At 59.1% G+C, this 21,650-nt stretch overlaps 2 protein-coding genes and 1 long non-coding RNA gene across 5 annotated transcripts in view; 1 reads left to right on the forward strand and 2 right to left on the reverse strand.

Annotated features, from left to right (window-relative positions):
* Positions 1–5,250, forward strand: part of LOC149869710 (ubiquitin carboxyl-terminal hydrolase CYLD-like) — a 28,884-nt gene extending 23,634 nt beyond the window's left edge. The window contains exons 13-15 of the mRNA XM_090040767.1: positions 131–249; positions 783–1,002; positions 1,401–5,250. Coding sequence (XP_089896893.1) covers positions 131–249; positions 783–1,002; positions 1,401–1,585 — 524 coding nt within the window. The 3' untranslated portion in view covers positions 1,586–5,250. The remainder of the gene's footprint in view (positions 1–130; positions 250–782; positions 1,003–1,400) is intronic.
* A 147-nt stretch (positions 5,251–5,397) lies between these two features.
* On the reverse strand, positions 5,398–11,517 carry LOC149869711 (uncharacterized). The gene is made up of 3 exons (XR_016441511.1): positions 10,329–11,517; positions 8,710–9,026; positions 5,398–5,615 (listed from the first exon to the last, which is right to left on the reverse strand). It is a non-coding gene; the product is annotated as an uncharacterized LOC149869711 (long non-coding RNA).
* A 223-nt stretch (positions 11,518–11,740) lies between these two features.
* Positions 11,741–21,333, reverse strand: NAPRT (nicotinate phosphoribosyltransferase). 3 transcript variants are annotated; one of them, XM_090040770.1, is made up of 13 exons: positions 20,895–21,331; positions 20,108–20,235; positions 19,111–19,193; positions 18,712–18,842; positions 18,515–18,630; positions 18,215–18,408; positions 17,966–18,106; positions 17,621–17,705; positions 17,294–17,374; positions 16,860–16,962; positions 15,553–15,710; positions 13,305–13,412; positions 11,741–13,165 (listed from the first exon to the last, which is right to left on the reverse strand). In XM_090040770.1, exons 1-13 carry the CDS (start codon positions 21,115–21,117, stop codon positions 13,106–13,108), a joined length of 1,611 nt encoding a protein of 536 aa, XP_089896896.1. In that variant the 5' UTR covers positions 21,118–21,331; the 3' UTR covers positions 11,741–13,105. The 3 variants fall into 3 exon arrangements, with proteins under 3 accessions (XP_089896896.1, XP_089896894.1, XP_089896897.1); XM_090040768.1 differs by having other exon boundaries at positions 18,515–18,842; positions 20,895–21,333; XM_090040771.1 differs by lacking the exons at positions 20,108–20,235; positions 20,895–21,331 and adding an exon at positions 19,657–19,818 and having other exon boundaries at positions 18,515–18,842.
* Between the last annotated feature and the right edge of the window lie 317 nt (positions 21,334–21,650).

Genomic DNA, 21,650 nt, shown 5'->3' on the forward strand with positions numbered 1-21,650 from the left:
CCATACTAGGACTAGGAATCATGCTGTGATTTCTGCGCACCACGGAGGCCTTGCCTGGCGGGCGTGAGGTGCCGGATTATATGGATTCCCTGTGGTGATGCCGCTCCTGTTGCTTATGTTCCTACTCCAGGTCCCCGGGAATGCTCCGTGTGTGGTGACGTTGCCACCCAGGAGTGCTCAGAATGCTTTAAAGATCGGACATTTGCCATGACGGGGCTGAAGCAGTATTGTAACTCCTGCTGCAGACAGGTATCCCATCTCCTCGTCCAGCTGCAGTCTGGGGATATTTCCACTTCTGCTTTCTCTGAAGCCATTAGCAGAGGCGGGGTTCTTGTCTAAGCAAGGCCACTCCTTTTGCCTTGGTCATCCACATGTGGTTAGTAGCCATATTATGAGGAACTTGCACATCTCTCATCCAGATGGAGCCCAAACGTGTAACAAGGCTGCAGCGTTGACTGCGGACTTTCCGTGCTGATTGAGTACTTGCACTTTCTGGCTTCTCTTGGAGGGCTTTCCATTGCAGGGTTCATAGCTTTCAGAACATACTTACCATGGGAGAATGTGGCTTGCTATTGTGGAAGAGTCAAAGCTAGGGCAGGGACTGTGCTGGAGCCAAGTGGCACTTGGGAAAGATCCAGTTAAGGGGAAAGCAGATGACTTCTGAATGAATTGGGAACTGGATTAAACACTCCTCCCTGGCTGCCTTCTCTTGAGGCTGGGTGCACGTGAAGTGGCAGCAACCCTACTAAATCCGTCGATGCTCGTGCCTTGTCTGCCCTCAGGTTCACTCTCACTACCAGCGCAAAGCACACTGGCCCACAAAGCTGCATGTCCCTGACGAGTTTCCCAGCACGAGCCAGCTGGGCAGCCAGCGGGTCCCACGGGAGAAAATGGAGCTCTTTGCAGTGCTCTGTATAGAGACCAGTCACTACGTCTCCTTTGTGAAATATGGACCAGAGAAGGAGAATTGGATGTTCTTTGACAGCATGGCCGACAGGCACGGTAAGGAGAGAGCTGCACTTGCACTTTCAGGCCCAGCTCAGAGCAGATGTCATGTATTCCTGTGTTGCTCTAGAAGATGATGAACGTGAGGTCTTTCTTGGACTTCATTGGGCTGCTTCAGTGATATTTAAAATGATATTTTAAATGAACAGTGAGAGGGGCTTGACTGTTAGCTCTAGTGCCCAGCAACCCCACTGACTGCTGGACAGTCTTCCCCATCAGTGTGCCAGAAGGGGCCAACATCTGTGAGGCACAGATTACGGGCTGTTCAGCAGAAAGGCCATGAAGCATAAATTAAAGGGGCCTGTTCTGTCACTGGCTGTGGTGGTTTTGAGCTGGATATCTTGCCTCTTAGGTCTGAGCCCAAATCATGTTTCCTTTCTCCCTCTCTGGCTCAGGTGATGAGACAGGCTTCAACATCCCCACAGTGACTCTGTGCCCAGAAGTTGCCAAGTACCTGGAATTGCCAGTGGCCACGCTGGCCATGGAGCAGCCCCGGGACATGGAAGGAGTGGCCAAACGCCTCTTCTGTGACGCCTACATGTACATGTACCAGAGCAAGAAAATGGCACTTTATAAATGATGCCAGCTTGGCAGGGCAGACGGGGACGTGGGCTGCCACTCCAGCACAGGACAGTGAGGCGTTGGAAAGGAGAGGCTCAGTTCTCACCAGACAGCCTCTGCTTTTGCAGCTGCTTATCAGTGAAACCCAGAGTCCGAGTCAAATGACCTTTCAGCTTTGCATTTGCTGATGCCTTCCAACAGCTGGGATCGAGCTATGCACAAGACCAAGGTTCAGTGTTGAAAATCCTGCAAGCGGCCTTGGCCAAGCACTAGATTGGACTTCCTGCAGATCTGAGCGGTTTAGAGTTTTTTAATTAGTACGTTATTTTGTGAGAGAGCTTCACCACATGCCTCTTGCTGCCGCCTCCTGCTCTTTCCCTCTCCAGACTCTCTGCAACTCTCTCATCCTTACAACCCTCCCTTCTCCCTCATAGCTCTTCCCTCTAAGACTCAGGAATAAGAGCCACAAGCCAAGATGGGAGGGGGGGGGTTGTTGTTCTCAGGTTGGCAAGAATGAAACTAGATATCTGTGTGACCTATCTCATCACGTGGGCAAATGAATGTGATTGATGCCCTTCTACACGGCTTGGAGTCGAATGTCTCGGGAAGGGAATTTCTAGACTGGCAATACTCTCTAAAATGTGAACTCCAGTCCAGACATCTCCATGGCAGGGCCCATTCTGAACATCCACATTGAACAAAAACCAGCCCTAGATTATTTATAACTGTAGTGTTTCTTTACTTCTGCTCCCCATCCCCCACCACCCAGTCCACCACCAGTTTCTCTTGGCTGTCTTCCCTTTTTTTAAAACATGAAACTTGGCGTGAGACTAGTTTAGAGTTGATTTGAGCCAGGAATGCACTTTGCACAAATATATTTTTTTCAGAACAATATCAAGGAAGACAACACATTTTTTTCCTTCTTCAAAGTATATGCGGTTGATTGGAGGGTAGGGATGTCTGTCTTATCAATTCAAAATTCATTCCCCTTTTTCTTAATGTTCCCAAGGTACACGTAAAAAAGCGCTAACCAAAGAAAAATCCCTAGAATTTTCTTTTATTTAAATGAATGCATTACGGTTTTATGCTCATACCAGGAATAAGAGTCGGTGTTGGTCTAGGATGCATTGGTGTGTGTTTAGTTTTTAAGAAATGCTGTTATGGAGATCGGCACATTTGCACCTCCAGTCCACAATAACACGTGGTTCTCACAGTGGGGGTAGGAAGCCACTGAGAGTCGGTGCTGTGGTGGCTTGCCCAGACTTCATGCAGTGAAAGGCCCTGTTGATGGCTTGTCAAGAACACGTTGGGCCCACTAAATGGCATAGATCGGGGCTGATTGCAGCTACCTGCTTCTCCCTTCTTTTAACACGAAGCATGACTGTTGCAGCATGGAACGGTGCTTCGTTGTGAACGGTGCTGCTTGGATCAGACTGGATCACTGCCTTATGGGCTTGGTCACTGCTGTGGAATAATGCAGTACGTTATGGGACCAGACGCCACAATCCCCAGTGCAAGTGGGGGCATTCAGCCTGTGTCTTGGGCTCTGGTGACAACAGAGTGGGTCTTCTGAATAGAAACCTGCTATTCTTAACCAACCAAACACTAAGCCTAGTTTCTAGCTGGTAACGATATTAGACCTCTAATGGAGCTCTTCAATGACCTTCTCAGTTAATATGCCCATTTTGAAAAGTATTATCCTATCTGCCTAACAAGCATCGGGGGCATTTTCATCTGTCAGGGAAAGACAAGTAGCATAGTCATGAACCTGAACTTGCCAAAAAGCCCTGACAACGAGGCTGAATACCGTTCTCAGAGTTGACTCTCCAAGCCTATGCAGAGAAAGTTAAGCTGGAATCACACTGTGAAATTTGGAGCAAGTTTTGAAGTTTCTGACCTTTATTGTCTGCTCCTGACTGGTACTGAGCATTGCAGTTCCCACTGCTGTGAGACTCGTGAGTGCTTTGCCTGCTTCCAAATGGCACTCACGTTCTTTAAATCTGTGCTGAATCCTCTGTTTCCATCATCCCCAGGAATGACGTCTTGGGGTTTCTTGGTGCTGTATGGGAGGTGATGTGCAGTGGGCAGTGTAATAAGATAAAGCCATGGACCCTGGTTCTGAAACTTTGATGCCCATCAGTTTGAGGGAGAAGAGGCAAGCAGTCAGCTGCCAGTGGTCGGTGAAATGACGGATGTCTTCCATCCTCCGTATGCAGGTGTCCTGAGGCGGAGGTGGAGTTTTCTCTAGAAAGCATGCTTGAAGGCTCTGGGTTACAGTCACTTTAAAGCTTCCCCTGGCTCCAGCTGAGAACATGGTCCGTTTTTGCTGATGTCTGCTCCAGGTGCTTGCTTCTGTGTCCAAGTCCAAGCTCCCGTCTTCACAGTCTGCTCTGCAGCCACAAGTTTCAAGCTTCTGTCTCAGAAAAGCAGGAGACTGACCAGTGGTAGCTTTTGCTTGCAGGGTTCCCTTTTAACCAAATCTCTTCCCAGCTTTTTTTTTTTTCCCCTTCTCCATGGGATTTAGAGCCCCTGGAAGTTTGTTCATGCTTAAGGTCTTGCTGTCTCTGCTCTAAGCTGACCTGTTGATCTTGCCCTGGCTGTTCCCTACGATCCACAGAGCGCTAGAAATGGTCTTCTCTCTTGGTCTTGATGATCTGTCTTGGCTCTTTATCCCCATCTTCTTCATCTGAGATTGCCTTTGCCTTTCCTCTTAACACGTTCTCTTCCTTGTCAGCCCCAAGTGACCTGTTTCTACAGCTTCTCCTAAGAACTCAGGACATTTTCTCCAGGGTCTCAGAGTCAGAATCCTGCCCTCTGACTACGTAGCACGCTGGGATTTCCCAGCATAAATGTTTAATAGCAAACCGCTCTTTTTACTTGTCTTTTCTCTCTCTTGTGCTAAGCACGTGACACTTCTTCTAGCAAACCAAAGTGCCTTATGCATGACGTGGTCTGAGCAGGCAATACTGTCCTACTCTGATTTTATTTAAAGGGAGCCAGAGGCCTAGGCATTGTGTTCCCTTGACTCGGCAGAGCTGATCTTGATTTCCACTGTGCTTCCCCTTCCCTCTTCCACACTCGCTGCAGAAATAACAGTGCAGTTTTCAACAGTTTTGTAATTGGATTTCTCTTATCACAACAATGCTCACAGGGGGTGCATGCATCCAGCCAGACTCCCTTTCCGTTGCGTTCGGGTCAGGAGTACCTGTGGCGATTTCTTATTTTGAGACCATTGGTGCCAGAGTGAATGCATGGGTTTTGGCCTGTGAGTGATTTGTGACTCTGTAAGTTAACACCGTAACACTGAAAATCCAAGCTCCTATCATCAGCATTCGCTGCTGGGTTATTCCAAGTAAGTGCACATCAATTGCTGCTGCAATGATTGACAAATGACTCAGACCGGAAGCCTTTTGTGTTTAACCTTGCTCCCTGTGCCCTCAGTGGCTTGTGGCTCATTTGAGGGTTTCTGTACTATTTAACCCCCCTGTATGTTGTGCAGCTTGCTTCTCATATGAGGATTAATGCCTTTTTTTTTCAGCTGGCTTTTGTCATTTTGCCTTAAAGTATTAGTTTGTGGAAGGCGGGTTCTGGGAACACCTTTTGCACTGACTTTTTTCCATTCAGTGTAGTTTAATGTACTAGTTTAATGTACAAATTGGCTTTTAAATAGAACCTTTCATGCAACTGTCGTGAGTGCAAGTGTCTGTCTGCAGCACTTTCCCAAGCTGGGGCTGTGAGTCCTCTGCCCTACACCGTCCCCAGGTCTTTGAAAACTGCAGTGTGTTCTGTTCTACTGAAGTGGTGATTCAGGGAGCTGGGACAGCGCAGGGTGCTGCCAGATCCTTTGAGGTGTGCCAGGAGATAATGTAGATAAGTTGATTAAAAAAGCAAGCTCAGATTTGTCTCTGCTGAATGATCCCCCACTGCCCAGTCCTTTGGCAAGGAGGTAGAAGTGCTGTCATATATAAATGAGTTTTGGGAGCGGGGTGCCGCTTGTTTCTCAAGGGTTATGCAGGGGTGCCTCAAGTCTGGAAAGGTTGAGAACCCTTCTGTTAAAGCAAGCAGAAGGATTTTAAGCTGACCTCATGACGCATGCAGCCAGACTCATTTAGGGTGCCTTCAGTGCTGCTGCCAGCCAGTTACCCCCTCATCTCCTCCCACGCTTCTGGCCACGAGTCTCATAGTTTCTAGGGTCGGAAGGGACCTGAGTAGATCATCTAATCTGACCCCTGCCATGGCAGGAAAGAGTACTGGGGTCAAATGACCCCAGCAAGATGTTCATCCAACCTCCTCTTAAACACCCCCAGGGTAGGAGCCTGCACCACTTCTCTTGGAAGTTGGTCCCAGACCCTAACCGCCCTGACCGTGAAGCCGCGCCTCCTGATGTCGAGTCTGAATCTCCCCTCTGCCAGCTTGTGACCGTTATTCCTGGTCACTCCTGGCCGTGCTCGGGGGAACAGGGACTCCCCCAGTGCCTGCTGGACTCGATGTTCTCCCGAGGTCCCTTCCAGCCCTAATGTCTATGAAATGTCTATGAAATCTATGGTCCCCCCCCCGACTAGTTTGTAACAGGCCACAAGATCCCCCTCGGCCGTCTCTTGTGGAGGCTGAACAGGTTCAGGTCCCGCAGCCTCTCCTCGTACGGCCTGCCCTGCTGCCCCTGACCATGCGAGTGGCCTCCTCTGGACCCTCTCCATGCTGTCCACATCCCGCCTGAAGTGCGGCGCCCAGACCTGGACGCAGGACTCCCGCTGCGGCCTGACCAGTGCCGCATAGAGGGGGGGGATCGCCTCCCTGGACCTGCTCGAGATGCATCTGTGGATGCAGGACAAGGTGCGGGTGGCCTTCCTGACCGCGTCCCCACACTGCCGGCCCATGTTCATCTTGGAGTCAGTGATGACCCCCAGATCCTTTTCCACCTCCGTGCTGACAAGAGGGGAGTTCCCCAGCCTGTAGGTATGGTGCCGGTTCTTCCTCCCCATGTGCAGCACCTTGCGCTTATCGGTGTTGAATCCCATCCTGTTCTCATCCCCCCACCCGTGTAACCTGTCTAGGTCTGACTGCAGCCTGTTCCTCCCTCCAGTGTGCCCACGTCCCCCCACATCTTAGTGTCATCAGCAGATTTGAACAGGTGCTTTTTACCCCTCGTCCAAGTCACTGATGAAGATGTTGAGCAGTGCGGGCCCGAGGACCGAGCCCTGGGGGACCCCACTGCCCACGTCCCTCCGGGTCGAACATGACCCGTCCACCACCGCTCTCTGGGTGCGGCCCTCCCGCCAGTTGGCGACACATCTGACTGTGGGGGTGTCCACACCACAGCCCCCAGTTTCTTAATGAGAAAGGGGTGAGACAGTGTCGAAGGCCTTCTGGAAGTCCAGGAAGACGATGTCCACTGCTACCCCTGCGTCTAATGATCCGGTGATCTGATCGTAAAAGGCCACCAGGTTGGTCTGACAGGACCTGCCACTGATGAAGCCGTGCTGGTTGCCCCTGAGCATGACCTCCCCTGCTGGCCCCTCCTGGATGTGTGCCAGCATAATTTTCTCAAACAGCTTGCCTAGGATTGAGGTAAGACTAGCTGGCCTATGGTTTTCTGGGTCCTCCTTCCCCTTTTTGAAGATGGGAACCACATTGGCCTCTTCCAGTCCTCCAGCACCACACCAGAGCCCCACGAGTGCTCGTAAAGCGGTGCCAGGGGTCCTGCAATGACCTTGGCCAATACCTTTAGTACTCTAGGGTGGAGATCATCCAGGCCGGCTGACTTGAATACGTCCAACCCCTCCTGAAGCTCCCTAACTAAATCCTCGCTAACCCGTGGCCTGGGTGTGCCTGCCCCGGGGCCCGAGGGGGGCCCAGCAGGGAGGTGGCTGTTCTGGCCCCTACTTAGGAGGACGGAGGCAAAGAAATCGTTAAACATGTTAGCTTTGTCGTCTGGTGTGACGACCAAGTTTCCCAACGTGTCCTGCAAGGGCCCCACATTACCCGGGACCTTCTTTTTACCTCCTGTGTATTTAAAGAAGGACTTCTTATTGTCCTCAATCCGGGAAGCTAGTCCCAGCACCATCTCTGCCTTGGCCTTCCTAACTGCCCCCCTACATCCCCGAGCAACTGCAGTATAGTTGTCCCTGGTGATGACCCCTTCTTTCCATTGGGGGCGCGCCACCCTTTCAGCAAGGAGACATTCCCGGATGCTTTTGGTGAGCCACGGAGGCTTGTGTGCTCTCCTGCTCCCTTTGATCCTCGTTGGGATTACCTCCCTTTGGGCTTGGAGGATCATCTCCTTAAGGAGCGACCACTCTCCTTGGACACCCGGCTCCCCTCCCTCCCAGGACCTCATCGCATCCCCAACTATCCTCCTTAGCTCGCTGAAGTTTGCCCTCCTAAAATCTAGGGCCGCTGCCTTACTGCATGCCTTTGCCACCCTGCGCTGGATGGTGAATCCCAGCGGGCGATGATCGCTGTCGCCCAGGGGGTCGAGCACCCGCAGCCCCCGCACCAGGTCATCACCCGTGGCCAGCACCAGGCCCAGCAAGGCGTCCCCCCCAGTGGGGCTGTGCATCCCCTGGGTTCGATGGAGGTCCTGCACTCTGGCCAAGAACCGACGTGAGCGGTCAGACCTGGCCGACTGCTCTTCCTCGCAGATGTCCGGGACGTTCAGGTCCGCCGTGACTGCCACATCCTTAGCCTTCACCACCTCTCTGAGCTGACCCAAGGATTCCTGGTCAAGCTCCTCTCCCTGGTCGGGAGGTCTGTAGTAGACTCCCACCATTAAGTCCCTTTCCCCTCAACTGCCTTGTACTCTAACCCAAAGCACTTCAGAGTGCCCCTCCTTTCTGACACCTTGCTAATTAACGAGGATGTGTATTCCTCCTTGATATAGAGTGCCACGCCCCCACCTCTCCTTCCTATCCTGTCCCTCCTGTACAGCCGATAGCCCTGGACACTCACCGCCCAGTCACGCGTTGCGTCCCACCACGTTTCCGTGATCCCCACTGTGTCTGGGCTGGTGTCAGCCAGCAGGAGGGTGAGTTCCTCCTGCTTGTTTCCCATGCTACGAACATTTGTGTAGAGGTATCTGAGGCCTCCTGTGGGTGTGTGGACTGGCCCCCTTGGGCGAGGGCAACACTGGGACCTGTTGCTTACCTGTTTATTCTTTTTGCTCATCGGTCTCGGCTGGGCTGTAGTTGTGGGTGTTGCTTGGTCTGGCAGTCCAATGATTCCTCTGCCCCCATCTTCCCCCGACGAGCCTAGTCTAAAGCCCGCCGGAGGAGGTCCGCCACCCTAGAAGAGAACACGCTTACCTGCAGGGGAAAGGTGGAGCCCGTCCCATCCCAGCATGTCTCTCGTCATGGTGTGCCGGTCGTGGCTGAGGAAGCCAAAGCCCGCCTCGAAGCACCATTCCTGCAGCCGCCGGTTGGTCTCCGCGATGCACGTGTCATGCCGTCTGCCTCGTCCGCTCACTGGCAGGATAGAAGAGAAAACCACCTGTGGGCCCATCTCTCTCAGCCCACGCCCCAGAGCGTGGTAGTCCTCCGTCAGGCGATCAGGGGTGCTCCTGGCCGCATCGTTAGTGCCCACGTGGACTAGGACTGGGGGGTAGTAATCGGTGGGCCGGATTACGGTGTGCAGTCGGGGTGGTCCAGAAGAGTAAAAGCCGCACTGTATCTAGGGGAAAAATCTCAACTCTTCTGGTGCCTCATCTGTGGGGACTGGATCATTGTGAGGAGAAGACAGGACTCAGACTCCCGCAGGAAGGGCCGGGACCACGTATCCGGTCGTGGTCCTAGCACTTGGGGGAGCCTGGAGAGCAGGTAGACGGGTGGTGGGGGGAGAGGACAGTTCCATTTTTAACCCCCTCGAGCACTTGTGCCATTGATGCTAATTTTGTTTTCTGCCCAAATACTTCACTCTCCTTCCCTGCTCCAGGCCCACAGCTAAAGGTGGTGGTTTTCCCTCCAGGAGCCCTTCTCTGGCCTCCCGCAGCACGGGGTGTGAGTGCACGGCGCTGCGCGCAGCAAAGCAACAGCGGTGCTCTTCCTTTTGTGCGCCCATCGCAGCTGTTTTCTGGGCAGTCGTGACCCCAGGGCACATTGGGATGAGGCAGAGGCGGTGCAGGGAACGAGGCTCCTGAATGGGCAAGAGCAGGGACTAAAATAACCCTCCTAGAAACACGCTGGCTGTAGGGGGAGTGGAGACCCCAGGCCAGAACCACTCCCCACCAGCCCTGATGGGCTTCACTCGGTGCAGGCAATGGAAAGAGGTGGCCTGGTTGTGAAAGGGGACAAATGGAGCAGCCAGCCCTGCAACATTTCACCCTCAGCCCGGCTGGGGCAGGTGGAAAAGGATCAGCAATGGAGGGGAGATGTCAGTATGGGTCTGAGAGGGCTCCAGGGCTTGGTGAAGGGGAAGACAGACTGTGAGTAGGTGTGGAGGAGCTGCAGGGGACCCCAGGTGTGGGGGGCTGGGGTGGGGGGGCCCAGGCTGAGCTCCAGGAGGACTCCCAGCCCCTGAGCCTATAGGGATGGGGAGAGTACATGGCATACTGGGAAGGAGGAGCTCCAGCCTCCATGGGAAGCTGCAACACCCATCTTCAAAAAGGGAAGGAGGACCTGGGAAACTATAGGCCAGTTAGTCTTGCCTCGATCCTGGGCAAGCTGTTCGAGAAAATTATGCTGGCACACACCCAGGAGGGGCCAGCGGGGGATTTCATGCTCAGGGGCAACCGACACGGGCTCATCAGCGACAGGTCCCGTCAGACCAACCTGGTGGCCTTCTACGATCAGATCACCAACTCCTTGGACGCAGGGGTAGCAGTGGACATCGTCTTCCTGGACTTGCGGAGGCCTTCAACACTGTCTCTCACCCCTTTCTCATTAAGAAACTGGGGGCTGTGGTGTGGACACCCCCACAGTCAGATGTGTCGCCGACTGGCGGGAGAGCAGCACCCAGAGGGTGGTAGTGGATGGGTCCTTCTCAGCCTGGAGGGACGTGGGCAGCGGGGTCCCCCAGGGCTCGGTCCTCGGGCCCGCACTGTTCAACATCTTCATCAGTGACTTGGACGAGGGGGTAAAAAGCACCTGCTCAAATTTGGAGATGACACTAAGATGTGGGGGGACGTGGGCACACTGGAAGGATGCAACAGACTACAATGGGACCTAGACAGGTTACAGGGGTGGGCGGATGAGAACGGATGGGATTCAACACCGACAAGTGCAAGGTGCTGCACCTGAGGAGGAACAACCGGCACCATACCTACAGGCTGGGGAACTCCCCTCTTGTCAGCACGGAGGAGGAAAGGGATCTGGGGGTCATCATCGACTCCAAGATGAACATGGGCCGGCAGTGTGGGGACGCGGTCAGGAAGGCCACCCGCACCTTGTCCTGCATCCACAGATGCATCTCGAGCAAGTCCAGGGAGGTGATCCTCCCCCTCTGTGCGGCACTGGTCAGGCTGCAGCTGGAGTGCTGTGTCCAGTTCTGGGCACCGCACTTCAGGAGGGATGTGGACAGCATGGAGAGGGTCCAGAGGAGGCCACTCGCATGGTCGGGGCAGCAGGGCAGGCCCTACGAGGAGAGGCGACGGGACCTGAACCTGTTCAGCCTCCACAAGAGAAGGCTGAGGGGGGTCTAGTGGCCTGTTACAGACTAGTCAGAGGGGATCAGCAGGCACTGGGGGAGTCCCTGTTCCCCCAAGCACCGCCAGGAGTGACCAGGAATAGCGGTCACAAGCTGGCAGAGGGTAGGTTTAGGTTAGGTATCAGGAGGCGCGACTTCCCGGTCAGGGCGGCTAGGGTCTGGAACCAGCTTCCAAGGGAAGTGGTGCAGGCTCCTGCCCTGGGGGGCTTTAAGAGGAGGTTGGATGCACATCTTGCTGGAGTCGTTTGACCCCCGTACTCTTTCCTGCCATGGCGGGGGGTCAGACTCGATGATCGACTCAGGCCCCTTCTGACTAGAAATTAGGAAACTATGAAACACCCCAGCCCACCCTCCCCACCCCCAGGAGGCTGCACCCCGCTCCAGAGGTGCAGTTACGGAGGAGAGGGGGAGCTGCATGTTTGCCGCCCTGCATGGCAGAGGGCACAGATGCTCAGTGTGATGCACGTGGATGCAGACTCGAAGCGCAACCCCTTTTCCCTTCCCTTGACACCCCTCCCACTGCCTGATGGAGAAGCAAAGGACAAGCCATGGCAGAAAAAGATGTCTTGTTTTCCAATGTCTAAGTGCATCACTGGCAGCAAAGACTGAAATGGGAGCCGTTACCCCCAGTGGGGCAGGAGCTTCTCCTCCCAGGCTCTTCCCAGAGATGCTGCCCTAGCAGAAGCAGACACAGGTAGGGAGACAAGCACTGGCTGATTTTCCTCCTGCATTGGCTCCTGGCAGCCCACCCCTATCCCCCACCGCTCTTCTGCAAAAATAGGGCTCACCGCTAGCTTGGAAGTAGGAAACGCTCCAAAAAAGCCTGCTCTCGCAGTAGTGCGTGACTGGAGAGTCAGCCGCAGCCCCTGTCCAGGATTTCCCATTTAGCCACTTCCAGAAGCAGCACTGTATGGGGGATGCTCATGCCATCCAACCTCTTCCACGAAACCTGGTCAGAGCCCAGTTGCGGTCTCTGTGGCCAGGTAGCGCAGCCCAAGAGCGGCGTGCTAAAACCCCCTACACGGGCTAAGCCCCAGGAATGCACATCACTTTGAGTGCCAAATACTTCCTAGCTACTAAAGCTCATCGAGAGGAATAAAAACAGGTGTGTGAATATTCATGCAGGGTTTAAGGCAGTGCTGCATCAGGACGAGAGTCCAGCCCAGCCCTTCTCAAACTTGGCAAACAGCAGCTGTTTCCTATAGAAAAACCTGAGAGCCATCCTTGTGTGGCACATCCTGGAGGGACCGGGGCACGGCAGAGTGCTTTGGATGCTCGGTTCTGCTTGAACTCTCTGGGTTTATCCTGCAACGCGGGGGTGTTTTGCACACCTTGCAGTGCTAACCTTGTGCATCAGCTGGTGGCACCCTTCAAAGGATCTTGCAGCACCCCGGGACGCTTTGCTTGAGGATCACAGGCCTAGCCTTTCACCTACAGGATGCAAGCTAGGACCACTGCCCTGAACATCGCTACCTGAAACTGGCCCCGTCTGCTGGAGCTGCAGTGGGTCCTTCAGCAAAAGGCACATGCCTGCAAGGCACTTATCATGCTGCCAGGCCTTTATAAGCAAGGCAGGACCTCGCCCGCCCGTGGGGGAGAGGCACGAGTTTGACCAGCAACAGCCCACTTGGTCAGATGTGATCTCAGACAGCAAGACCAGGAGAGGCTGCTGCGTCGCCCAGTCGAGGGGATACCATGGGGACCTGGGCTCTACCAGCCATCAGCTCTTCCCCTGGCTTTTCAAATCCTCTCCTTCCCCTCTGCCGCCAGGGCTGTGGTTTCAGCCATCCCCACAGGGCAATGCGCTCAAGGGAGCAAAGTCACAAGGATGCTGGACGAGCTGTGTTGGCGTGTTGGCAAGCTGCAGCAGGGCCTGGGCCTCGCCTGGACCCGCGGGCACTGCTCACTGGCTGGCCTGGCGCAGGTCCTGGAGGAGAGCGTGCAGCTTCTCTGTCATGGCCACCTGGGAGCAGAGAGGGAAGGAGCCAGTCAGTACATCCATCACTGCCTGGGAGAGAGACCAGCGCACACCCCTCATGGGGCAGGGGCAGGCGAGACCCGCGCCAGCGTCCCTGGCTGCCCCGCAATCCCAGCTTGCCCACCTGGTAGGCCTCAGGCTCCCGCAGCTTCTTGTGAGCAGGTCCAAGCGAGCACAGGGAGGCCTTGGCGTGGCTCCTGATCTCCGGCAGGCTGGGCAGCGGCTCGCAGACCTGAGTGGGAGAAGCAGGGGGCAGATGGGCTAAAGCAGCCTCAGCCCTGCCAGGCTGGGACTTGCCCAAGGTCCCTCAGCAAGCCAGTGGCAGAGCAGGAGAGAGAAGACAGGGGTCCTGGCTCCCACTTCTCTGCCCCAGCTGGGCCCTCCAGCCCCCCGCTGCCCGAGCCAGATGCCAACACAGACCTGCTGCCCAGGCAGGACACGGCTCCTGCCCTTTCCCCCCTCCCCTGCCGGCCTGCCGACCGGGGGCAGGGCCTCAGCTTCGGAAAACTCCCCCAGCATACCAAACTCCCGCCTCCTCCTCAGGTTTGCTCTTTTTGATCAGAGCCCAGCTGTACACACAGATGAACACATGCATGCACTAAATCATGCATACGCACATATTAAATGGTGTACACACAGAGATTAAATGATGCGCACGCGCACACACACAGATTACGCATGTAACCATGCACCAATTAAATGGTGCATACACCCAGATTAAGTGATGCATACACAAGTTAAATGTATACACCCAGATTACAATGTACACACACACACACACACAATGTATACATCGATTAAATGGTGTATACTCACAGATTAATGATGCACGCACACACATTAAACAGTGTATACACACACACAAATTAATGTATACATTGATTAAATGGTGTATACTCGCAGAGATTAATGGTACACACGCACATGCACTGAGTGGTGTGCAGAGTTCCTGGCTTGCATGCAATGCTCCTGGGGGCAGGGAGCACCAGGCCCCAAGCCCCACACCCCTGAGAAGTGTTCCCGGGGTCCTGATGCCTTCTCAGCAAAGCTGCCCCTGCCCCGAGCAGCGCGCTGCGGGCCGGAGCAACCAGCTGAGAGCACAGCAAGCCGGTTTACATGGGGGCTGATGGCTGATCTCACCCTGCCTTTCCCTCCAGCTGGCTTCCAAGGCACCAGCAGCCCTTTATTTTTCCCTCTCTGTATGAACTCTGCCAGCCACATGCAGCCACTTCTGGGGTGGAGCACAGTGGCTGTTCCTAGAGCACAGCAAGGCCAGCCCAGGGCTGAGGGCAGCCAGCTCCACAGGCAGCCGGACCTCGATTCTGCTGGGAGAGCCAGGTCCTTCTCTGCCCTCTGCAATGCACCTCCACCTTCCCACAGTCCCTTGCTGGGGGAACCTGGGGCTGATCACAGAGCGGGCCCAAAGGCAGGTTTCCAGCGCGTGGGAAATTTGGGCTGCTTCTTATAACAAAGGAAGTTGGTTTCAGGTGGACTCAGGCCACAAGCAGGGCTCTCGTCGACAGTCGACAGGTCCCCGGGTGCCAGCTCAGGGGCCTCAACACCCCGCTCCGCTTTGCCGAGAATCATGGCCGTGACATCCACAGGGTAATTACTGACAAGTAATTGGGGGGGGCCCCAGCTCCCAGATGATCCCCTCCATGGTGGCTGTGAAGGAGGAGGGGGCCCTGGGTGGGCCAAGTGGGGGGAGCTCAGAGATCTTGCTTTTCCTGGCCCCAGCCCCAGCACCCCGCTGTCCCGTGCGCCCAGAGCTCAGTGCACCGCACCAACATGGCACCCGAGTAGATCCCGGCCCCTGCGTCGATCTCCGGCTGCGGGACACGGTTCTGCGGAGGGGGCCAGAAATGCCCCTCCTCTCCCTTCAGTGCATAGCATGGCGTGGGGGTGAGGTCCCCTGCCTCCAAAGCATCCTGGAGACAGGAGGGGGGTAGAGCCTGCTGCTTCTCCCCATGGAGCTAATGCACTGCTCTGACGCCAGCCCAATGTGTCTTACCCAGGGTCAAACCCAGGGCCTGGTAGGACTCTTCCCCCAAACTGGCTTGGGGGGTTCCTCCTGCCTCGTGCCACTTGTGCCGCGACTGCTCTCCACTCCCCAGGTCGCTGGGACAGGTCTTAGCTACCTGCTCCCTGCCCCGTCTCCTCTCTCCACCTGCACCACTGCTGATTTCGAGGCCACTATTTCTTTGCGCTCAGGATGCCGAGTTTGCTGGGTCTCAGCAGGGCAGGTGGAGCTGGGGGCGCTTCCCAGAGACTCTCCGTGGCTCCCGGGGGCGAGGAGATCACAGCCAGGGCAGGAGAGAGGCGCTTGCACAGGGGCAAGAGGCTGCGGGGAGGGGAGGGAGGGTGCTCCTGACCTGCCCATCTTTGAAGTAGGTGCGATGCAGGGTCTCCGCCGCCGCAGGGATCACTCTCAGAGCCTCCGGGCTTCCCCCCAGCACCCAGACCTCCAGCTCCTGCCCTGCCCGGGGGGGACTCTCATCCGCCAGGGCCAGGAGGTCCATGAAGGGGCGACCTGCGAGGAGCAGGCAGGGCAGATGTCAGCCACGAATCCAGCTGCCCCGGTGCAGAGAGGTCGGGGCAGGAGGCGCGAGGCGGAGAGCTCGGCTAGCTCAGCCAGCGCCTGCTCTCCCATCCATCTGCACGCCCAGCCCGGCTCCAGGGTGCAAGCTGGAGATCCAGCCCCGCGGCTCCCCCCAGGGGTTTTGGGGAGGGGGGTTGGAGATTGCCAATGCTGCAGCTTGAAGCCACTGCTCCTAGTCCTGTCCGCAACGGTCTCAGGGGAAAGCCTGTCTCCATCCTCTCCGTAAACACCCTTCAGGGATTTGGAGACTGTTATCAGTCTCTTCTGCAGCCTCAGCCCCCCCAGCTCTTCCAGCCCTTGCCAGTCTTTCCCCCCAGGCCCCGATCACTTTTGGCACCCGGTGCTGGACTCTTTCCAAACGGTGCGTGTCCTGCTTGAAGAGCAGGGCCCGGGACGGGACCCAGGCCTCGCCAGGGCTTCACAGAGCAGGGGATCACTGCCCTTGATGCGAAGACTGTCGTGGCCCCCTTCGCCTCCTGCACCCCGAGCTCGACGCGCCTGGCTCTCCCAACCTTTCATGGCATGAAGAAGATATGGGGATAGGTGGGCAGCCCTACATCTTCCACCGCTTGATCCCTTCCAGACTCTCTACATCCTTCTTAAAAGGCAGAGCCCGGCCCGGTGCAGCGCACACTAGCCCAGCTGAGGCCGAGCACAACTCATTTCCCACGTGTTGCACGAAAACTTCAGTTCCTAGAGCCCCAGACTGCATCCCATGGCTAACTCTCGGAGACCGAGAAGCCCCGCGCTCCCTCTCAGCAGCACTACGGCCCAGCCGGTTACCCCCCTTCTGTATTTGAGCCTCAGGGTCTCATCCCTCTCTAGCACCTTGCAGTCATCCTTGGTGCTGTCCATTAACAAGCGGGAAGCTGGCTGCCGCGGTCTCCCTGCTCTCCTGGGGGCAGGGTCGCGTGCAATGTCGTGCGTCAGGGCCGAGGGCGGTTTTGCGAAGTTTAGCTGGGCTGGTTTGGACAGGGCTGATCCTGCCTCGAGCAGGATTAGACTCCTTCCCCTTCCCTCCACACAGCCCTGGAGCTGATGCCACCCTCCCGGGAGAGGGCCACAGACGAACCAGCTCACCCGCGGCATCCCAGAGCCTGTACACTGCCTTGCGCCCTGGGAGCGTCATCTTCTCCTCCTCCTCTGTCAGCTTCATCCGCGGGCGGCCGTTCACCTGCACCAGCTGCGGCAGGAAGCAACAAGACCATGCACCTCGGGGCCGAACCGGGGCCGCTGTCCCAGGCCGACCCTCCCTAGACCCCCAGGCTCAGGGCAGCCCCCGCGGCTGGACCGCCAGCCTCCTGTCGCCGGCGACTAGGACATCGCGCCCAGGACGTCTCGCTGGCCATGCCCGCGGGGAGCAAGCACGGACGTGGGGCTCTGCCGCCCCGATTGCCGACTTCGAGGCAGGAGCTGGGGTGCAGGGAGGGGACCGGTTCCTACGGCCAGCCCCAGACAGAGCCACGGGCAGCATTTGCAGGTCGGAGCCGACCCCGCAGGGTCCGGGATGTCACCTTGTAGATGCAGCCCAGCGAGGGCTGCCGTGGGCAGGTCACCAGGTGGGTCCCGATCCCGATCATGTCGATGTCGCTGCCCTGAAGGGACAAGAACCGCCAGCGCCGTGGGTCCCCTGCGCGGCTGGAGCCCTCGGGCCTGGACACGCAGCACGAGGCAGCTCCGGACCCGGGGAGGTTTGTGTCAGCGTCTCCCGGGCTCCAAGGGCACCAGGGTAGAGCCACCACCCCCGGCGGGTCCAAAGAGGCAGCACAGGTTTGCTCCTGCCTCCAGCACCTGCCCGGCCCCCCGACCCCATCCTCCCTGGCCCCTAGCCTGCGCCTGACCTCCCTGCCGAAGGCTTCCAGGCTCTGCTCGCTGATGTCGTTGCTCACCGCGATGGGCACGGCCTCGAACCAGGGCAGCTGGAACCTGGGCAGGAGCACGGAGGGGGCGTAAGGAGCTGCGACCAGGGCAGCGGGATCGCAACAGGGACCTTGCAGCTGGATGATGCCTCCCCGGAGGCATCCCTGTGCAGCTGGACACGGGCCCCGCCCCCTGGGGCGCCTAAATCCCTTAGATCTCCGGAAAAACCTCCTCCCAGCAGGGCCGACACAGGCAGCCAACGCCGGAGCCAAGGAAGAGCAACACCTCCGCTCCCTGAACGCGGGCACGCCGTGCGCCCCACTCACTGGATGCTGCAGGCGCGAAGCACGCGGCGGATCTCGGCTGCCTGCCGGGCGAGGTCCCCGCTGTCCAGGCGCACGCCGATGGCGCGGTACCCCAGCTGGGCCAGTGCTAGCGCCACGCCGCAGAAGTTGGGCACACCGCTCCTGCACAAGGTGGGGACAGGAGACGGGCGGGCTTGCAGCCACCAAGCTGGGACGCAGGGCGGGTTTTGGGGAGCCCCGCGTGTGCCCCGAGGCGGCCGCGGGCCTCACCTCATGACGGAGTAGGTGTCCACCAGCCCCTGGAAGCTGCAGGGGAAGGCGACGGCGTAGGACACGAACGCCGCCAGCTCTCCCTCGCTCACCCCCTCCCGGGGCACGTGGAGCAGCTGGCAGACCCGCTCCAGCCACGTCACGGCGAGGCACGGGAAGTCCACCGGCTCGCCTCCGGCCCGCGGCGCCAGCATCTGCAGGGGACACGGCGCATCCCTCGTGGACCTGGCGGGGCTGCTCCAAGGACCCCCCCAGACCGATCCCGGGTGACCGGCCGTGGGGGGTCTGCCATGCACTCACCCGGGGCTGCGCCTCGGCCAGCACCGAGAAGGACATGATGTAGGAGTGGGCCACGGTGCCGCGCACCGGGATCCCGTAGAGCTGCCCCGCCAGGACGTTGCTCGTGAAGTCAAAGCCTGCAACGCAGCCAGGGAAGGGGGCAGGTGCGGGCGCAGCTCGGGCAGGCCGCGAGGAGCCGGTGCGTGGGCTTGGCTTACCCCCGACGTACGAGTACTTGGAAGCAGACAAGGCTCCATCGGGGCCCTGGGCCCGGCGCAGCCCCATCTCCATCAGCTTCTTGTCCGGGCCGGCCAGGAGCCGAAAGCGGGCAGCGTTCGTGGCCACGAGGCTGGAAGAGAGAAACCCCACATCTCGGCTCGGTGCTGGCACCAGACGAGACCCCACGGGAGACGGCCCCGATCCCGGAGCTCCCAGCTGCTGCCCGGGTCTCACTCCAGCGGGGGCCCGGAGGGGTTAACGCTAGGTAGGCAGGGTGCGAGCGAATCCCAGTGGGGACGGACATGCCTGCTGGGACCCCCCAGGACCTGCCCCCACCCCGCCTCCCAATCGGCCCCAAACCCGCGCGCCAGGGCGCTGCGCCCAGCCCCGAGCGTCACCTGGCGTAGTTCACCAGACACAGCAGCGTGGTCTCCAGCAGCTGCACCACCAGCAAGGGCCCCTTCACCTGCAGCAGCGGGACCTGCCCAGAGGACGGGGGGTTGGAGCCCCACGTCTCCCCTCGCACGTCCCCCCCAGCAGCATCACCTCGGCACCTGCTTGGCCCCTGCGCTCCCCCCGCACCTCCAGCACCCAGCCTGTGCTCACCGCTAGGACCCTCCTTTGCTGCTTGCTTCATCCCCGTCACCCTATCCTCTGCCGGCGGCACCGTCAGGCCAGCTGGTCTGACCTCCAGGCCACCGGATTTCGGCCTGGTCCCCTGCCCTGAGCCCTCAGCCCCTCCAGACTTTGGTCCTGAAGGGACCAGGAAGGCGAGATGGGTGCTACCAGGCTTGGGGAAAGGGGGCGAAACCCCCCTGTGCCCCAGGCCAGGGGTGGCCAGCCTTGCCTCCCCTCTGCAACCTGGCTCCTAAATCTCCTTCCCCTGGCATGGCCCATGCTCCCCCTTTCCCCGGTGTCGCTCCCACGGCCTCGTTTCAACGAACCCTGTTTCTCCAGCGTGTCTGAGCTGACATGGACTCGGTTTGCTGAGCTCTGGGCCAATGATTCTAGCATCTCTTTGACGGGATGCTAGCATTTTTAGTGCCTGTAACCCTCTGGGACCTTGCTTTGGGGAGCAGATCCTCCTGTGAGGGAGAGAGCACCTCCAGGACTTTTCCCTCCACGTTTCTCCCTAAAAGTGCAGGGTCGACATATCAGGGGGAACAATACAGCATGTGCCAGCGCTCCCGACGGCGATGCCACCGGGCCGTTTGCTCCGTGCACGTCAAGGGAGGATGCCGCATGGTAGAGAGAGCAGGGAAACTGAGGCAGGGAGTCGAGGCGACTTTCCCAGAGCTTGGGCCTCCCCTGCCCCGGGCAGCGCTCTCCCCACCAGCCCATGCCGCTCACCCAGATTTGCTCTGGGCCTGGCAGCCAGCTCCGGCTGACACTCACCCTGGGGAAGACGGCAGAGCCCTCGGGGACAGCCGCGACGGTGACCTCCGAAGTGTCCACGGTGCTCAGGTAATCGAAGAAGGCCTCGTGCGTGGTGCTGGGCAGGGCTGACCGCAGGTATTCAATGTCTGCAGGGAGATGGGAGCTGAGCCAGAGAAGAGCAGGGGCCCCCAGCCCCGGGGCACGCACCCCCTCTCACCGAGCCCCACGGCAAGTGGGGGGACACGCGGCGGCCAGGCTGGGCGCACACGTGTCTTAGGGCCGGGGTTGGGCTGGCCTCGCTCGCTCGCGGCGCGGCTCGGCGCAGAGGCGCACGCGGGGGGAGAGGGGCAGCAGGGCAGGGTCGGGGAAGAGCTGCGCCTAGATCGCGGCGCGGGGCTGGGAAACCACAGCATAACGCGCGTGCCAGACGGGGTTACCGCACGCTGGGAAAGGGGAGCAAGCCCCTGGAGCAGCCAGGGCGGGCGGGCGGGCGGAGGCAGAGCTCCAGGCCGCGAGCGCAAGGCCTCCGGCCCGCGCCCGAGGCGCGAGCCCCAGCCCCGGCAGCACGGCACGGGGCACACCGCCCGCCGCACCTTCCCTCGGGCGGCCGGTCCGAAGGCCCCGGCCGGAGCCGCGCCGAGCCAGGGTAGCGCGGAGGCCGAGCAGCGGATGGCCCAGGCGGGAGGAGACCGTCGGCAGGAGGCACTGCCGAGCAGCGAGGCGCCGAAGGGAGCGCGGACGCCGCCGCCTCACGAGAGCGAGCGCCCGGCCCGGCCCGGCCCGGCCCGGCCCGCCGCTCCCCTACCTGCCGGCGCCAGGCGGAAGGCCCGCAGGAAAGCCAGGCACTCGCCCAGCCCCGCGCCCAGCACGAAGCCCCCCCGCAGGGGGCACCTGCGGAAGGAGAGCTCGAACTCGGCCGGCTCCCGGTGCCTGCCGGCCCGCCAGTAGCCGTAGGCCATGGTGAACTGGTAGAGGTCGGTGAGCAGCGCCAGCCGCCCGCGCGGCCCCGGCCCCGGCCCCGGCTCCATCCCGCCGCCGCCGCCGCCCGCGGGGCCGCGTGGCAGCCTGCAGCCAATGGCAGCCGTGGCCTGCCGCAAGGGCGCCTGGGAGCTGTAGTCCCCCGCGGGGCTGCCCAGGCACCGGGGCACGCAGGGGCTTCCGGCTTGGGGCGGGCGGCCGGCGGGATCGGGCCGCTTCTCCACCCCGGCGCGACGAGATTAAACCGGGTTTACGGGGGCGGGGGGGGCGGCCGGCCGCTGCAGCCGCCCTCGCCAAGCTCGGGCACCTCGGGCTCGCTCCCTTCCTGCGTCTGAGCATCGCCAGGCTTTTCCCAGGCCCCGGGGCAGGCAGCGCAGCCTTTGGGAGCCTTCGCTTCACCGTAACCCAGCACAAGGACAGGCGCCGCTCCTAGCGCTCGAGCCGAGACCGGGGGCCGCCCGAGGCCACGCTGTGCTCCTTATTCGTGCCCTCGCGCCGGTTCTGGTTTGCCGGGCTGCCCCGCCGTGACGTGCCCGCTCCCACCCGGCAGCCCCCGGGGCCTGCAGCCAGCGTGCCCCGCTGC

The sequence above is a fragment of the Crocodylus siamensis genome, chromosome 3 (genome assembly GCF_052110815.1).
Source record: "Crocodylus siamensis isolate JL-2025a chromosome 3, ASM5211081v1, whole genome shotgun sequence".
Classification (NCBI taxonomy): Eukaryota; Metazoa; Chordata; order Crocodylia; family Crocodylidae; genus Crocodylus; species Crocodylus siamensis.

What these genes read in the sequence shown, in the direction of transcription:
- NAPRT (XM_090040768.1), bottom strand. Translation starts at nt 21,117, where the DNA reads ATGGAGCCGGGGCCGGGGCCGGGGCCGCGCGGGCGGCTGGCGCTGCTC. An exon ending in CAGGCTCTGGGATGCCGCGG is followed by an intron (nt 15,711 to 16,859) that starts GTGAGCTGGTTC and finishes TGCTCCTCGCAG; the next exon opens with GTCGCCCCTTCATGGACCTC. An exon ending in GGGAGCCTGAGGCCTACCAG is followed by an intron (nt 13,166 to 13,304) that starts GTGGGCAAGCTG and finishes CTCTGCTCCCAG; the next exon opens with GTGGCCATGACAGAGAAGCT.